Source organism: Phodopus roborovskii, unplaced genomic scaffold (genome assembly GCF_943737965.1).
Source record: "Phodopus roborovskii unplaced genomic scaffold, PHOROB, whole genome shotgun sequence".
Lineage (NCBI taxonomy): Eukaryota > Metazoa > Chordata > Mammalia > Rodentia > Cricetidae > Phodopus > Phodopus roborovskii.
Genome location: NW_026126418.1, coordinates 32644559 through 32661836, shown reverse-complemented (window position 1 = coordinate 32661836; position 17278 = coordinate 32644559). Strand labels below are relative to the sequence as shown.

Here is a 17278-nt window from a genome sequence, read left to right as displayed (position 1 = left end):
CTTTCTAATGAAGGAAGTGCATTATGGATACTGCTTATGGTGAATTAGAAAAACAGGCTTAGTTTCCTCATAAAGCTAGATACTGCTTTGCCACCATCCTGAGCTCCAGGGAGAAAATTTCATCTATTAATTCATAGAATATTTATTGACTATTTAGTAGGTGTATACCATTGTACAAATGAGATAAGATATAATATGGGCAAAGGGTTCAAGGAAGTGACTGTCTAACTTATATGACGAGTCGCATACATATGAAAGACTCACTATAACATTAAGGGGGAAATTAGTGGGTCAAGAAACGAACTGTGCAGTGTCTCATTTGCCATCTCCCTAAGTGCTGAAAGCCTATATTCTCTAGCACTATGCCTTACGTTCATCTCTAACTCAGAATTTATAAACCTTCCTTCTGCCACCGAAACTGAATGTGAGGAGAATTATGGTCAGCTCATCCCTGGGACTAAGTTGGTCATATGCACTCCTCTTCCGTTAGGATCTGTGTCTGTTTCTTTGCATTCGTGGAGGGATCTGCTCCTGTGAGAGCTGGCTCTGGGCTTCTCAACAGTCTTGTAGGTACTTATCTATCTTTAAGGGAAGATTATCCTCCAGGGAAGAAAGCAGTTCTCTGATCGTGCAGTTCTAGAAGGCAGAGAAACCAGTGGGCGCCCATGTAGTTGGTCAGGCCAGCTAAAGCCACCTGGTTCTCAGCAGACTATACTTGTACTTCAGTAGCCTTGTGGCTCCTCTCCTGCCCTCCCAGTGGTGAACCACCTGTTCTTTGGTCCCCTGTGCCTTTCTGACAGTTTTGGGCACTTTGACCGTCTGCCTTCTAGAACTGTCTTCAGCACTGGATTGAACCACTCAGAGTAGAAGGCTGAGTGAAAAAGCCATGACCAGTGACTATCACATGGCCAAACACAGTTAATGCTTATGAAGTAAGTTATTGTGAATCCTTTGATATAAATTTTAACCAAGATGAACAGTACCATTGTTTTATAAGGGGGGAAAAACTACGGGAAAAGCACAAGTGAGGTGGTAGCTTCCTTGTCCTTTCCTTCTTCCTCCTCCCCTTCCTCCCCCCTTCCTCTTCCCTCCTCCCCACTGTCTTCTTCCTCTTGTTCTTTTTTATTTCTTACAGAAACTGCCTGGGGAAGTCTTAGCATTATTGGATCTTAGGGATCATTCAGCAAATCCCCTTTACAAATGAGAGTCTAGAGGTTCTCTTTTTCTTTTGAACATAAATTTTTTATTGTTCTTTTTTTTGGGGAGTTCACATATGCACCCCAATCCCACTCATTTCCCAGTCCCCCCATATCCACTCTCATCCTTGTAGCATACCCCCAAAAAGAAAATCTAAAAAGAAATAAGAATGAAAATACTAAACCAAACAAAAAACAACCCCCCAAAACCCTACAAAACAAACAACAACAAAAAGCAAAAACAAACAAAACAATCAAAAACTACTTCGATCCTTTCTCGTTCCTGATGGTCCTTTTCAGAAGCCCGTGTTCAGATGTCACCATGGTCCCAGGTGGCTACAGGTGGCACAGCAGGCCACTCAGATCAGTGTGGTCCTGGAACACCAACACGGCCCCTGGGCATCTGTGTGGCCTTTGCTGGTACCAGGAGTCATGGACAACAACACAGACCCTGGCAGGCCACAGACGCAAGCATGGCCCTGAGCTGCAGCTCTGGCCCAGATGTCACCATGGCTCTGCATGGCATCGCAGGCTGCTCAGATTGACATGGCACCTGCAGTGGCACAGTTCTCAGACAGGCCTCAGGTGGCAGTCCAGACCCCAGGCATCCACACAGCTGGCTGTCAGTGGCAACAGAATCCACAGACATCAACACAGACCCAGGCTGTGGCAGGGCCACAGTGTCTAGCAGTTCTTACAAGAGATCCTACAAAGACCTTGCCAAGGCCATTGTCCTCAGATCCACAGCTCCCAGGAGGCTCAGCCATGGTTTCTCTATCGCTAGCTCTGAGTTGGACCCTGACAGACTTTTGAAGGAAGGTTCGTGGTGATGTGATAAGAAAAAGCTTTCAGTGGCTCACCTGGGATTCCAATAAAAGAGGTCGATCCTTCCTCAGAAAAATGTGCATATATGGAAGAGTGCAAATGGAAGTCCAGGTCTGAGCTGCTGACGGCCATTGATTCCAAAAGCTAATGACCATGATTTAGCCTCATGATCTCCATTTTCAAGAAGTCCTGATGGCTTTTGACAAGAATCGGCTCTGTGTACTGCTGGGGCCTGCCATGTTCTAATTACTCTTGAGTGATTATATGATTGCAGAATGGTTGTTGCCATTTCCCTAAATGCCCACTTAGAATTTAATTATTAAAGAGGAAACAGTTCCTACAGCAGACATCCAGTCCACATGTTGGCTGAATACGTGCATGCATGAGTGCACACACACACACACACACACACACACACACACACACACGCACGCACGCACGCACGCACGCACGCACGCACACACACCCCTTACTGTATAGTGTAAAGATAATTTAGTGATTTGGAAAGTTTGAGTTTCCTGCAGCCACACGATCCTCCACTAACATGTTATTTTTATTGTCCCTTATAGTCTATCATATTTTCTTCTTCTCTTTCTCTCTCTCTCTCTCTCTCTCTCTCTCTCTCTCTCTCTCTCTCTCTCTCATTTGTTTGAGACAGTGTTTCTCTGTGTAACAGCCCTGGATGTCCTGGAATTCACTTTAGAGCAGGCTTGCCTTGAACACACAGAAGATCATATTTTCATTTACAGGTACCTACTACATCTGGAGGCTAGAATATGCTGTCTAGCAGGTGTGTGTGTGTGTGTGTGTGTGTGTGTGTGTGTGTGTGCAGATATTCTGAGATATGATGGGAAAGGGTTCCCAGAGAAATACAGGCATTGACTTTGTTTTTCAAAAAATTATAAAGTGATATGATGATATTTCTATGCAGTAAATGGTGGGTCTGTACTGGGTGCTGTTCAAGCTTCAAGCAATGGGGAGAAATAACCTTCAGTCAGGCTTAGCCTCATGAAAGAAGTGATGCTCATATTAGCTTTGAAGAGGTCCAGAAGAAGGAGTTCATTGTTTTCTATTTCATTTACTCAGTTACATAACAAGCCATCTCAGACACAGCTACTTGAACAACACTTCTTTGTTTTGCTCATGAACCTGAAATCTGAACAGAGCTGTGGAATATGAGGGGGACCAGCTTGTCTTTGTTCTACCTGCTGTCCCCCAGGGACATCTCAGACAAGGATGTAATCAACTGAAGGCTGGGTTCTAGCATGTCTGTCAGCCTACATTGATAATGGATGGAGTTGTAGACCAGAGTGCTATGTTCAGCCTTTCCATGTGACTGCGCGCCTTCTTCCAAGCATGGAGGCTGCATAACAAGCTAGTATCCCAAGAGAACCAGGCAGAAGCTCTTTACATTTTCTGACCTGCCTTGGAAGTCATCATCTGCCACTTTTGTCATAGCCCAAATCCAAAGGGAGAAGGCTACACTTTTTTTTTTTTTTTTTAAATATAGCCTGATGGTGGTGGTATACACCTTTAATCCAAGCACTTGGAAGGCAGAGGCAGGTAGAACTCTGTGAGTTTGAGGCCAGCCTGATCTACAAAGTGAGTTCCAGGACAGCCAGGGCTACACAGAGAAACCCTGTCTCAAAACAAATAAACAAAATGCACTGTAGGAGGAGCAGGTGGGGTAGGAGAGGGTGAGATCATTTTGTAGGAAGTAGCCTGGCACATGGGCGGCGCTGATGGGAATGAGGTCACAGAGGTGGCCAAGTTACCGTGCTGAAGTATCAGGCTGAGTGGAGCAGAGTTTGTCAGAAGGAGACTGAAGAGGGTAGGGTCTCAGTAAGCAAGATGCTCATTGACTGGAAGGATCTGGCTTGGGGCAGAGGGGTTGGTGGGGAAATCTCAAAGCAGTGCCATTTGCTGGGAGTTCCTTACAGTGGCCTAGATACGGCAGGGAGAAAACAGATGGGAGAGGTAACAGGAGAAAAGGCATTGCTAGGGAATGCATGATGCTCGGAAGACCTGGGTAGAGGAGCAGGGCCAGGGAGATAGCTGTGATGACACTGGGGCTGAATAGAAGCATAGGCCTTATTCTTAGAGACAGAATCTTCCAAGGGCAAGCCCAGCAAGCACACTTGGGTAACTAGTGCTTCCCGTGGTCTCACAGGGAGTGCTGCACACGTAAGGGACACACTTGATGGAAATGGGTTTGTAAAATTAAGACATTTTCCTAAGTGAAGCTGACTGTATAGTTGCTTCGTTTATCTTCCATGCATCACTTTATACATTAGCACTCCCTATAATTATACATTATGACTCCCTATCCATAATTCTGAGACCCAGCTTTTAAAATTTAATAAAAATATATTTAAATTTTAATATAACACACATACACACACACATATACACACACACAAACACAGCTCTTTTATCATTAAAACCTGACCTGAAAAGATTTTTGGACAGACTTGGGCTGTTTATGGTTTTTATCCCACTAATATGAATATCTGTTACTTCACTAATATGAATATTTGTTACTTCCCTGTAGATATTTTATGCATTTTATTTTGACAGTCTGAGCCAACTCCCCATTGTACTGATGAGAATACTGACTGTCATAAAACTAAATCATTTATCCAACAGATATTTCAAGTATAAAGGCCATTTTTTGCAAGCAGAATCTAATACCAAAAGGTACATGTAGGAAATGTTTGCAGAAGCCAGTCTTTCCTTGACACAGGGTTTGAGCTAATTTCTGTGTGTGTGTGTGTGTGTGTGTATATGTGTGTGTATGTTTGTGTGTGTGTGTATGTTTGGGTGTGTGTATGTTTATGTGCGTGTGTATGTTCATGTATGTATGTATGTATATGTTTATGTGTGTGTATGTGTGTGTGTGTGTGTGTGTGTGTGTGTACATGCACGTGCAGATGCACAGACCAGAGGACAACTGGAGCTCACCAAGTGGGGAGGCTCCAGGGATTCTGTCCCTTCCTCCCCAGGTCTGGTATGAAAAACACCAGCCCACTTACCTTTTATTATGGGTCCTGGGGCTACAACTCAGATCTCTGTGCTTACTTTCCCAACTGTGCTATCCCCCAGCCCACTCCATGGGCTTGTCTCATCTCTGATAACTGCTGCCGTTAGGGACATTAAGTTGTAATTTATTTATTTATTTATTTATTTATTTATTTATTTATTTATGCAACAGCACTGATGTAGTATTTCTGTTATTTGCCTAGGTATACTTAATCTTTGAGGGTGAATGCCTTTGATGGATATGTACTCCAATGTAGGCCAAATGCAGCAGGCTGACTAAGAATACAATACCAGACAAGTCTGTGTGCTGTCTACACCTCAGCCAGCAAAGCTGAGAGCTGTATAATCCCCCAGGGACAGAATGGTCTCCACCTCAGAGTGCCATCTCAGTGTCTTCAGCTGAGTCCATGAGACTTTGATCTCTGAGGTCTTAGTGGCCTCTAGGTGCTCACTGAGGGGATGGGCCTGGTCATGAAGCTCTCAGGGAGCACAGACACACAGGCTTCCATCTTGGGCCTTTTCTGGAAAGGCAAGATCGGCTTTTTGTGGAGATGCGTCCCACCTTTGGTCCTTCATCTCCTTCGTTTCTCATGCCCCACCATGAATCAGCTGTGTGCTCTCAAGGATGGCAGTCAATGAATGACCTTTATCATCAAGGTTGCCTTCGCTGATCTCTGGTGGCCAGAAAATTATCCAGCAGAAAACTGTGTTAAACTGTATTAAACAGTGTAAGCCCTCCAAACCAAAATCCAAATGAACAAAAGAAGCCACAATTAGAAAACTCAGCCGCAGTGTGTCCCTGGGGCTTTCGGCTGGCATGCAGCGTTTATTCCCAACAATTTATTTCATGGATGGAGACCTGAGGGCTTCGGTATTTTAATATTTATTTATTTTTAGCTCCTTTCAATAGCATGCATATTTTAAGCCACCCAAAGATGAAAGTATACATTTAATATGATCTTTGGGGTAGAAAATATTTGGTTGCTAATCTTGCTTGCAATGCCAAGCAAACATGGAGGCTGATCATGTTCAGACCCTGGCACTAGCTTTTAATAAATTGTCATCTTTGAGAACTTGCTAAGTACTAATACAGCTTTTCTCCCTCCTCTCTCTCCCCTCTCCCTTCCTCCACTTCCTCTTCCTCCCTCTCCTCCCTTACTGTTAGCAAAACACTATTTCCTTATTTATTTATTTGTTTATTTATTAATCCATGTATTCGTATATTTATTTGAGATAAGGTCTTATGCATCTTTGACATGCTTTGTAACCAAAGGAAAACCTTTGAACTTCTGGTCTTCCTGTCTCTCCATCCCTCCCAAGTGCTGGGATGCGGGTGTATGCAGTGCTGAGATTGCAGGCATGCGCTGTGACAGCAGATGTATGTGATGTTGCAATTGTGGGGATGCACCATGACAGCGGGTGTATGTGGCGCTGAGGGTTGAATCCAGGACTTCGTCATGCCAGGCGAGGATCTACCAGCTGACCCATTTACCCAGTCTTATAACTTGTCTTCTTACTGGGAACAAGGAAAGAAAATTCTAACAAGATTACAAATTGTTTAATGCAAATACAGATCCCAATGATTTTGGCACAGAGCATAATGGGAATTGTCACCAGTGATAGTAGTAAATGGCATGTGCAGTAGGGACCCTGTGGTAATTCCCAGCCAGGCAAGAGCTGCCTTATGTGCCAATTAGAAGGTAGGTTGAGAGCCCTTTGGATCTGTAGTAGTCTAGTTGCGCAGTGGATATGTTGCAATAATTCATGGGTAAATAAATTTCACAGGGCTAGTCACCCTCTTTTACACTTGGAAGGAACCACAGTCGGGACACTTAATAGGATGGCTGACAGCTTAGGGCATGGCCCTGCGTGTGCTGTTTTGAATAATGTCAGCCAGTTTCAAGTGGGCAGGATTAAAATGCAAACCAAGCCCAGGTTAGTTCTTCTTTTTATAATTAATGAGTGATGTTTGCCAACTGGCGGGAAGGTGATAGAGTGTGGCATGCAGATTGCCTAGAGCTGTTTGGACTAAGACACCCTGACATGACATAGCTGGGACAGCAGTTGGCTTCTCAGTGGTGATGGGATGGATTTGGCAGGCAGAGAGGGAAGATGACATGTTTCTGAAACATTGTCTACTTACAAGTAAACCGAAAGTTGGTAAGATATCTATGAGACCACAGTTCTCATAAATACATGTAACTGGGCAACACTGACTCCATTTACAGTTCACATATCACCAATGTGCGACTCTACAACTTTCCATCACCCACCCCCAGGGAAACCTCAGACCCCTTATGTTCTAGTCCCGTGGCATCCCTCCTACAGTCCTTAGTAACTGCTCTTAAGATAGCAAGAAGTTTGGAGGGAGAGATGAAGGACATGCAATCCAAAATCAGCAGGTGGGGAGTTCTTGAAAATCCATACTCTTCTTTGCAACAACATACTAATGCCCCTTTTAGAACAACATTCTCTGTCTGTCTGTCTCTCTCTCTCTGCCTCACTCCCTTCTTTTCCTCTCCCCTCCCTCTTTTTCTCTGCCCTGTGCTGGAGATCAAATCCAGGGCCTCACCATGCTAGACAATTACTCTACCTCAATTATAGCCATGAAGACTTTTAGAGACAACTATTGGACTATTGGATGTTTCCATTAAAACAACACAACCCTACCCACCCACCCCATTTCAAGTCTAATCAGTGACTTGGTCTCTTCGCTGAGTGGTGGATCCAGTCCCACAAGCAGCCTCACAGCAGCTTTGTGCTTCTGATAAAGTCCTGCTGGTCTGTGAACAGTGACTTCTGCTCCATCCCTCAGCCCCAGGTTAACTGTTGACTCATTTTCTTCCCTTACACATTTTTTAAAAACATTTTATGTAGCTCAAATCATACAATATATGGGTTTCTAAGTCTGGTTCCTTTTGTGTTCATCCAAGATGTGGCTTGTAATAATATGGGTTTTTTTTTGTTTGTTTGTTTGTTTTGTTTGTAATTGAGTAGTATTGGACTGACTGGCTGACTGGCTGTATACCACCTTATCTCTCCAATCACTTGTAAGTGTCTTTAAAGAAAATTCTTGTCTATGAATTCTAGAGGGATGGATTTTTGGAGGAATTTTATGATCTTGGATCTTTATGATGCAAGAACCTGTCTAAAATAAGTTCCAGAAGCAAATCCAAATTCATATTCAGTAAATAGTTGTTAATCTTATACAGCCCAGGGGGTTGGGAGTGGGAGCTGGGCCTATGCTCTTGGAATGTCTGCTCTAACACGGGAAGAAAACCCCCTTTCATGAATATGTAATTCTTTTGCTGGGTCAAAGAAGCAGACACATGGGACACACATGGGACTGGTTTCTGACCGCAAGCAGCTTTCTTGCTTGCCACTCCAGGTAGGCTCTGTGCTCTGTGCTCCTCCAAAGTGCTTCAATTCTACTCCAGCACATCGTTTTGGAACTGCTTGTTTGTTTAGCCTAGTTCTACTCTTGGGAATATAAGCAATATAAGCAATATAAGGGGTGGTGATGGTGTAGGAGCAGGGCTGTGCCTGGCATGAGGTATGAAAAGCCAGTGGTGGCTTGAGGAGAGAATGCCTGGATACATCTCATTCTGGAAACAGCCAGGAGCAAAGGGAAGTGGAGACACAGCATGCCTCCCCCTGTCTCTTGAGTCCCCCAAATGGCTTGCCCTAGCCTTCACTCAGAGTTGGCATTGTGTGGCTTCTCCAGAGTGAGACAGGACAACAGGAAAGTCAATGGCTTCTTGCTGTTAGTACACAGTCTCCACACAACTCCTTACCACTGTCATTAGCATCCTAATTGTGTTCCCAGGGTTACTCCGAGGCCAGACTATTTAGGGAAACAGCTTGGAAATGATCCTGTGTGGGTAGGTAGGTGACAAGGCCCAGATGCCAGGAGTGGTGACAGAGTGGCTTCCCCAGCCTGGGCTCGGGCCCCTCCCTCTTCAGTCTTGCCACCACCCTGTCAACTCCTCCTAGGCTCCTGCCCTGGGCCATCTTGCCTGACCAGAAAGCCAAGTGTGGAGGGGACAGCACAGATCCTGTGTATCCTGGGCTGAAGGTAGAATAGAAAGACCCAGGAGGCTGAGCCAGAGGCGGTACTTCATGTGGAGAAGAAAGCAGGTGGCTCTTGGGGGCTTTCTTGGTTGCATGGCTGCTGGCTGGGGTCAGGTGAGAATCCTGTTACATCACTGGGACAAAACCCTAAAAAGAGAGCAGTTGTTCTAACACATCTGGTCTTAGAAATTATTTAAGTTTTAACAGTAAACTCTCACTGTGCTTAAGGTTATACTATTCTCTATAAAAATGCAGGTGCATAATCTTCTTTAGTAGATCATGTGTTAGCTTTGTCCATTTGGGATGACTGGAGAGAGTCATCATGTGTTTATTTTCATGGCTATTGACTGGATGGGTCCATCATACTACTCTGGTGATTTCACTATGGGTTCACGGCCCCAGCCCATTACAAAGGAGTCTCCATTACTGGGGTGGGCTGTGGCCTTTCGGATTCTCCTCTTCCCTTCCTTCCTTTTTTCTTTTTCCTTCCTTCTTTTCTTTCTTTCTCTCTTTCTTCCCCTCCCTCCCTCTACTCCTTCTGTGTTTGTTTCTTTCTATTTCTCCCTTTTTTCTATTTATTCCTTCTTTGCCCCTCTTTCTTGCTTCTTTCTTTCTCTCCCTTCTTTACTTTCTTCATTCTTTTTCTTTCCTTTTCTCTTTTTCTTTTTTCTGTCTTTCTGTCTTTTTTTCTTTTTCTTTTTCTTTTGTTTTGTTTTGTTTTTGACTCAGGGTTTCCCTGTAGCTTTGGAGCCTGTCCTGGAACTCACTCTGTAAACTACGCTGGCCTCAAACTCACAGAGATCCATCTGCTTCTGCCTCCTGAGTGCTGAAATTAAAGTTGAGCACTGTTCCTCCTCCTCCTTTTTCTTCAAAACAGGGTCTCACCATGTAGCTCTGGCTGTCCTAGAACTCATTAGGTATACCAGGCTGAGACCCTTTTCTTGATGGAAGAAAAAACTGAACTGTTCATTGGGAAAAAATTGTCCTGCATTTGGGTTGATTCTATGACTGAAGAGTCTCTTTGCTGTTTAAATGAGCTACACTTGAGTCAGCTCAGACACTGTCAACTAATTTGAAGCCTGGAATGGAACTGCTGTCTGAGCTGGTGTCACTGTGGAAATTGTGAGACCAAGCCTTACTCTTGTGAATCAAAAGTCATGATATTCTCCCCTTTCACATGTTACCTTTTATCCACATGAGTTTCCTTCTGTTGAGCTTGTAGTTTCATTTTTAGTGTAGAAATCAAGTTCAATTAAAACTTACTTGCCATTTAAAATGATAATTTGTTTGATTTAGCATTCTTAATTTCTTTGGGTAAATTGCCCATAGAAGCTCACATAATTCATTTGTTTGTTAAAGCATTACTGTGTAGTTTGCATATTCTGAACGACACCACTTTAATGGAACTCTGGGGTGGAGTTGGGGCAGATGCTAAGGGGTCCACCCTGGTCTGTTTGTTCAGCTGCAAGATCACCATTCTGCTTACTGAGTTTTTGCAGAAGATCAAAGTCTTTAAAGCTTCAGCGTGGGAAAATCATCAGTGATGCCATGTCTGGGGAGAGGGCAGGCATGTAGTCCCTGGGAACAGCATTTGAGCCTATCCAGGACTCACCCCCAGGAGCCCTGTAGCTTCTTGTAGTCGAATGGGCTCCTCAATGCCCAAGATGGCAGCCTGCAAACTGGAGGCTATGTGAATTTAAATCCTGTCCAACACACTAGGGGAGCTTGCAAATAGTTGGAAAGGTTGTCTGAATTAATGAAAAAAAAAAAAGTGATGTTCTTCAGGCATACTCCTTTCCTTAAAAAAGAATAGGGTGGCCTTGCTCACGCTCTAGATGTGTGTGCCACTTAGCCTGCACACTCTCTGATTTACTGATTTTTAACTAGTTTTGGAGGCTTGTCACTGGTTTTCCCTTAAACACAAGGAGCTGGTTCGTAGCTTCTGACTATAAATTAGTAATAATGATAACAGAATATATTGCACCAAGTTAGACATCTCCAACATCCCTATTACCTGCAGTGAAATTGGAGAAAACACTCTAAGAAGCTTACATTTTTGTTAGTTACATTCCAGATCTTCTCTGAGTGGTGTGGCAGAGACGGATCTCTCAAAGGGGGAGCTCTGTCTTTTAATGTAAGGGACCATTCATAGGGAAAGTTTGCATGCACTTTAGAGAACACAGTAACAAGGTGAAAGAACGATAGAGTTGCTTTTTTACTACAATCTGAGGATCTACACTCATGGCAGGAAACTGTTCCCCTCAGCCCTTATTAAGGCTGCTACCAGATGCAGCCTGTGTACATCCTTGGTGTGACATCAGTAGGGCATGTCCTTCAGTCCCTTGTAGTCCCAGTGGAAAATGTGTTCCAAGATTCAGAAGACCTTATTTGATCACAAACAATACTGTGGGCATGCTGTTTGGCTTTTCTGAACTACTATTTGCTTGCCTGAGAAGTTGTCGGCAGATGGGTTCCATGTATCGCAGGCCATTCTTTTTGTGGTCTAAATGCACAATCTCTATGGCCTATGATCTGCATGGTTTACGGGGTTGGGAAGACCAGTTACTGGAGTCATATGCAATCAGAAGGTATAAATTCTGGCTAGCCAGACAGGCTTCTAGGGAGTCAAGCCGTACCTCCTCAGTGTTCTCAGATCTGTGAGCCAGTGGACCTGTGGGAGTCAAGCCCTTACCTCCTGACTGACCACTCAGTTCTGTGAGCCAGTGGACCTGTCAGTAGGATGCTGATGCACCTGTGATCTGGCCCGACTTGTGTATTCAGTCCACTTCTGTGTTGGTTTCGGAGGATGCTGGGAAGGATCTTAGAATTGAAAGCACCTGGAATGTGATGTTGAATGATGCTTGAAGTAAAACCCCCACCTTTGCTTAAAGAGCACAGAGGAAGCGTTCTTTTAATATTATTGGGCCCAGAAGAGAGAGAGAAAAAAAACCCTAAATGCTGTGACTTCTAAATATTGTTAACATTTACATTACCAAGAGGCTTCTCTTTATTTTTTGCTATAAAGTAAAAGCTTCCATAAATGTTGAAAGTTCAAACAACATGCCAAAACTATGTTATAAACGACATTCTCCCATTCCCACAACCCTGAGTTGTCCACCATTAATACTTTTGTTTGTGCATCTCCAGACACTTTCCCATGCATATGTCAGTACAGTTTTTCAAAAACGTAATTGTTTGTCTTAAGACTGAATACGACTGTTTTTTCTTAAGTGCCCTTCATGGCTATTCTGCCACTATTATATATAAACCACAAGAAGGGATGTGCTCATTAAAAACAGTGTCTGTGCTGGGCAGTGGTGGTGCAAGCCTTTAATCCCAGCACTCAGGAGGCAGAGGCAGGTGATTCTCTGAGTTCGAGACCAGTCTGATTTACAGAGTGAGGACCGGGACAGCCAGGGCTACACAGAGAAACCCTGTCTTGAAAAACCCAAATCAAGCAAGCAAACAAAAGCCCATACCAAAAAACAAACAAACAAATAAACAAAACAAAACAAAATGACAACTGGATGCTTGCTTGTGGATAGACAGAACTTTAAAAGCAATATCTCTGTCACAGTATCACTTTCTAACACACTTCGCCTTTCTGTTTTTGCACTGTCTCTGAGCACTAACCCATCTGTAAACATCTCAGTGTTAGCTGTCCAGAGTTTTGTTATAGCCTGGGTCGCAGAACAAAGATAACCTTATTTTCTATTTTGTTTTTTTTTTTTTTTTTTTTTTTTTTTTGGTTGTTGTTGTTGTTGTTTTAAGACAGGGTTTCTCTGTGTAGCAATGGTTGCCCTGAAACTCACTCTGTAGACCAGGCTGGCCTTGAACTCACAGACATTTGCCTGCCTCTGTGTCCCGAGTGGGGGGATTTAAGTTTTATAACATCATCAGTCAGAAATAACCTTATTTTTTTTTTAAGTTAGCCTCTGCTATGTGCTATGATGAATAAATGTATATTGCCAGTGGTATGTATATTTCTCAGACTGTTTCTTTAAATGTATTTTTAACTTAATGCTTACTGTGTGCCAGGCATAGTTTGGAAACAGTTCAATTTAACTTTATATAACCCTTTTTAACAGATAAATAGGAAGTAAATATTATCCCATGAGATAACATGACTTTTTCATTCAAATACTCACATCATCTGTATGAATGAGAATCTCACTTCTTTATTTCTGTGCCTTTATGCCTTTTACTTTATTTTTCTTGCACTATTACACTGGCTAAGGTAACCCCTATTAGGGGTGTTCATCCTTTTCTTGTTATTGATTTTTAGCGGTATTTCCACATTCACCATGAATTATGATTTTAAGTATAATCTAAGGCAATCTATTTTTTTTCTTTGCTGAGTTTTTTTTCATGAAGTCATTGAAATTACAAAATACTTTGGTTTTTGTAATTTTATTTCATTATTGATTGATTACATGGTGTAGTCTTACATGTTTGAGGTAAAGTTAATACTTATGTGAAAGGTTGTTTTGCTTTTATTTTATGCATACCAACATAGACTTACTAATATTTGCTAAGGCTATATATCTGTGTTAACTGACACTCGCCTTCTATTTTCTTTCCATAAATTTAAGAATTATTTTTACCTTTAAATGTTTGATTTAATTCACTGTGAAGCCCTTTGTCCTGGGATTTTTCTTATGGGAAGGATTTGGAGGACCTATTCAGTTTATTAACAGATATGGAGCAATTTAGTGTTTTCAGTTGCTTTGTGTGTCAATTTTGGTAAGTTGTATCTTTCAAGTAATTTGCCTATTTATCATTTGAGGTTTTAATGGCATAAAGTTACTTGTTCAGATATTACTTCAATGCATTAGGGTTTCTAAAGAGAACTCTCATTTTTTATTCTGGTGATTTATGCTTCCCTCTTTTTAGTTTTTCTTGATGGATGCAGCTAGAAATTTATTGAATTCATTCAAAGAATCAATATTTGATTTCATTAATTTTTTTTCAGTTTTTCTGTTTCATTGATTTCTGTTCTTACGAAAAAAATCATTCCTTCTATTTGCACTGGATTTGTAAACAACTACTCTGTTTTCATTCGTAAAGATGGAAACTGGAGTCCTGGCCTCCAGGCCATTCTCCTTTTCTGCACTTCAAGCTGCAAGCTTCCCTGAGCCATACTTTACCAGTGCCCTCCCCTCTCTCCCTGAGTGTACCATGGCATGTTCTCTCTCTTTGCCACTCAGAGTAGCCTGTATTTCCTCTGTGATTTCTTTCTTTGGTTACTAGTTCTTCTTTTCTTGAGTTCTCTAGAAATGGGTTAATCCCAAATATTCTGAGTTTTCTACATATCTTACTACGATTGATTTGATTAAATTGTATTTTGTAGTATTTCAATCTTTTAATATTTATTGAGGCTTGTTGGTAGCACATCTTGCTTCTGTCCTGACCCTTGAGCCATGTGTACAGGAGAAGAGCATGTTGGGTGCAGCATCCTGAGGCTGTCAGTCTGCTCAGTGTAGTTAGTAGTGGTGTTCAGGTCTTTTGTGTCCCCACTGATTTTTTTTTTTTCCCTCATGAGATCCACTAACGTTCTCTGCTGAATTCTGTCAGTTAATGGGAAGAAGCATATTAAAATCTCCAACTAACGTTGTGAATCTGTTGCAGTTTTCTTTGTAGCATTCTATTTTAGGCACATATGGATTTTATTTTTAGTTCTTTTGGATGAGCCACTTCTTTTGTTATAATCAAATACTCTCTATGTTGATTATACTCTGCTTTGAAATGCAGTTCTTAGGACGCTAGTATAGCCACAGCCACTTTCTGTGATACGTGTGAATGCAGGTATGCGTGTTCAACAACACACATATGGGGGTCAGAAGACAGCTTCCCTTTTGTTTGAGAGAGGGTCTCTGTGTTGTTTCTCTAATGTATATGCCAGGCTAGTTGGTCTGCCAGCTTCAAGGGAGTCTCCTACCTTCACCTCCCACCTTCTTGTGGGAACACAGGTTACAGATCCTTGCTCTGTGCATCTGGCTTTTTATGTGGGTGCTGGGGACTTGCGTTCAGGTCCTCACACTTACTCATACGATGAGTTCTTTTATCCACTGAATCATCTTCTCAGCCCCACAGCAATTTCCTAATGATTTCTCTTTCATGGTTTGTATTTTATCAAGCTTTTTTCAGAGGTTTGTATTTAACAGGTATGGAGATCACAGAATGAAGTCCGTCCCATTTTGAGAACTTCTGGTTTTTATTATTTGTTTGGTGTGGGTGGGGGCGGATAAGGGTCTGTTCAGGTACATTGTGTATGTTAGGAGCCGCCTGCCTTGCTTTTTATAAGATCTCTCACCGTAAGAGCAGCCAGGGTCCTTAACCTCCCAGCCACCTCTCCAGTTTCTGTAACAGCTGCTTTACATGCTACAGCTTCTCAATTTATTATCTGCATTACCTCAAGGCTGTTGTTCAGGGGTCACCTTTTGTTTGAGGCTGCTTATATTTTGTGATTCTTTGTCTAATGATTTTGAAATGTGTAGCATGGATATTGTGAATGGTGTATCATGGCGATTTGGAATTTCATCACAAGCTTTAAATGACTATCAGTTTTCTGGTTTTCCTTCCTTCCTTCTTTCCTTCCTTTCTTCCTTGCTTCTTTCCATTCTTTTCCTTTCCTGTGACAGAGTAACAGGAAAATTTCTTTTTGCCTTGGATAAGTGACTTGGAGTTTGCTCAGCACACACGTGGGGATCAGGCAGCCTCCATACACTTGGTACTGGGATCAGTCAGAAAGAAATCTGCTCCACACATGTGTGGTACTGGGATCCGGCAGACTTTTGTTATGGCCTTCGGTACTTGCCTGTGTGTCTGTCTTCTCTGTGGGATTTCCTTCCTTGTTTTCTAGCTGCTGCTGTGTCCCTGGACCATCCTCTTGATTGCTTAGCAGTAAGCATGGAGGTTTCTGAGCATGGTCACCGAGTCACTGACTGAGTCAGCTCCTCATTCTTGTGCCATCCATCTAAGTGTTACCATCATTTAGTTTCTACCTCTGTCCCTGGTTGCTGTCCCAATCACTTTGCTGCTGTCACCCTACTGTTTTATCTAGCATTTATCACCAGTTCCCACAGGGTGGCTGGTCAAGACCAGAAAAAGAACTCCACTATCACACTTTATATCAAACTTAAAACGCACCCATGAATATGCATGCACACATATGCACACATACATAGTTCTCTGGTCCCAGAATCTTAGCATTTCTTCTGAGGATGTCATGGTGTGACTCTTTGGGACAAGGGGAAGAAGCATATGGACCTTCTGGTGACAGTTCCTTGTGCATTAAACTCGTGCCAAGGTCTTATCACTTAGTAGGCACTTCAGATGTCTTCAAGCATTTATATTATTTTATATCGAGGTTTATCTAAAGCTGAAGTTAAACCTTATGCTGCCTTACAAAGGAGGCCTTTGGTTTTGTGAAATTCAGGTTCATGGTCCTGCAATGGTTGGCTTTGGGGACCTCTTGGAAACTGATAAAGTTCAATGTTTTAAATAGAGATAGCTTTTGGCAGAAATAATTTTTGACAGGACTATCATGGGTATGTTTGAGTTATTGACAATACTCCGAACAGTGGCCATGGGATAAATGCCTGTTAGCTGACATAAGGCACAGAAATCAGTCTTAAGTCCAGCATGGGCAGTTCTTGTCTGAGCTCCTGCCGGTGTCTCTCCCTTTCTCCTCTGCCCAAGGTTCATCAAAGGATTGATTAATTTCCTCGTAGACACCCCCCCACACACACACACCTTTTTCATCTTTACCTTTTTAGGGTTGGGATTACTCCCTAGGTCTTACCACGTTGATTTGGGGAGTGGAGAAGACTTTCTAGAATTATCTCAGCACTCTGGCTAGTGCTGTGTTACTCTGTACACAGGACTGGCCAGTTGAGAGCCAGAGCTCAGTATTGGATAGACTGCTGCCTCCAAGTCCAGCGAGGCAGTTCTGGGAAGGTGAGCTTATCTTCACAGAGAAACTGGATGGAGTGCTTGGAGCTGTGATTAGGATGCTGGCTTCCATCCTAAGAGTAACAGGCAACAGGAAAGCTATACAGAGATCCAAGCTGCTGAGTAAAAAGCCTGGAATGAAATTTTAAAGATAGTTCCACTGGTTGGTTGTGGCACAGTGCAGGGTAACTCAG

The 17278-nt window shown here is 42.7% G+C and overlaps 1 protein-coding gene across 5 annotated transcripts in view; it reads left to right on the top strand.

Annotated features, from left to right (window-relative positions):
* Rapgef4 (Rap guanine nucleotide exchange factor 4) overlaps positions 1–17278 on the top strand; it is a 279513-nt gene that overhangs the window by 94847 nt on the left and 167388 nt on the right. The window contains exon 1 of one of the 5 annotated variants that reach the window (XM_051184481.1): positions 9113–9245. The exons of the other annotated variants lie outside the window; for them this stretch is intronic. Coding sequence (XP_051040438.1) covers positions 9180–9245 — 66 coding nt within the window. The 5' untranslated portion in view covers positions 9113–9179. Of the gene's footprint in view, positions 1–9112; positions 9246–17278 lie in introns of those variants that run through there. 5 annotated transcript variants of the gene reach the window in all.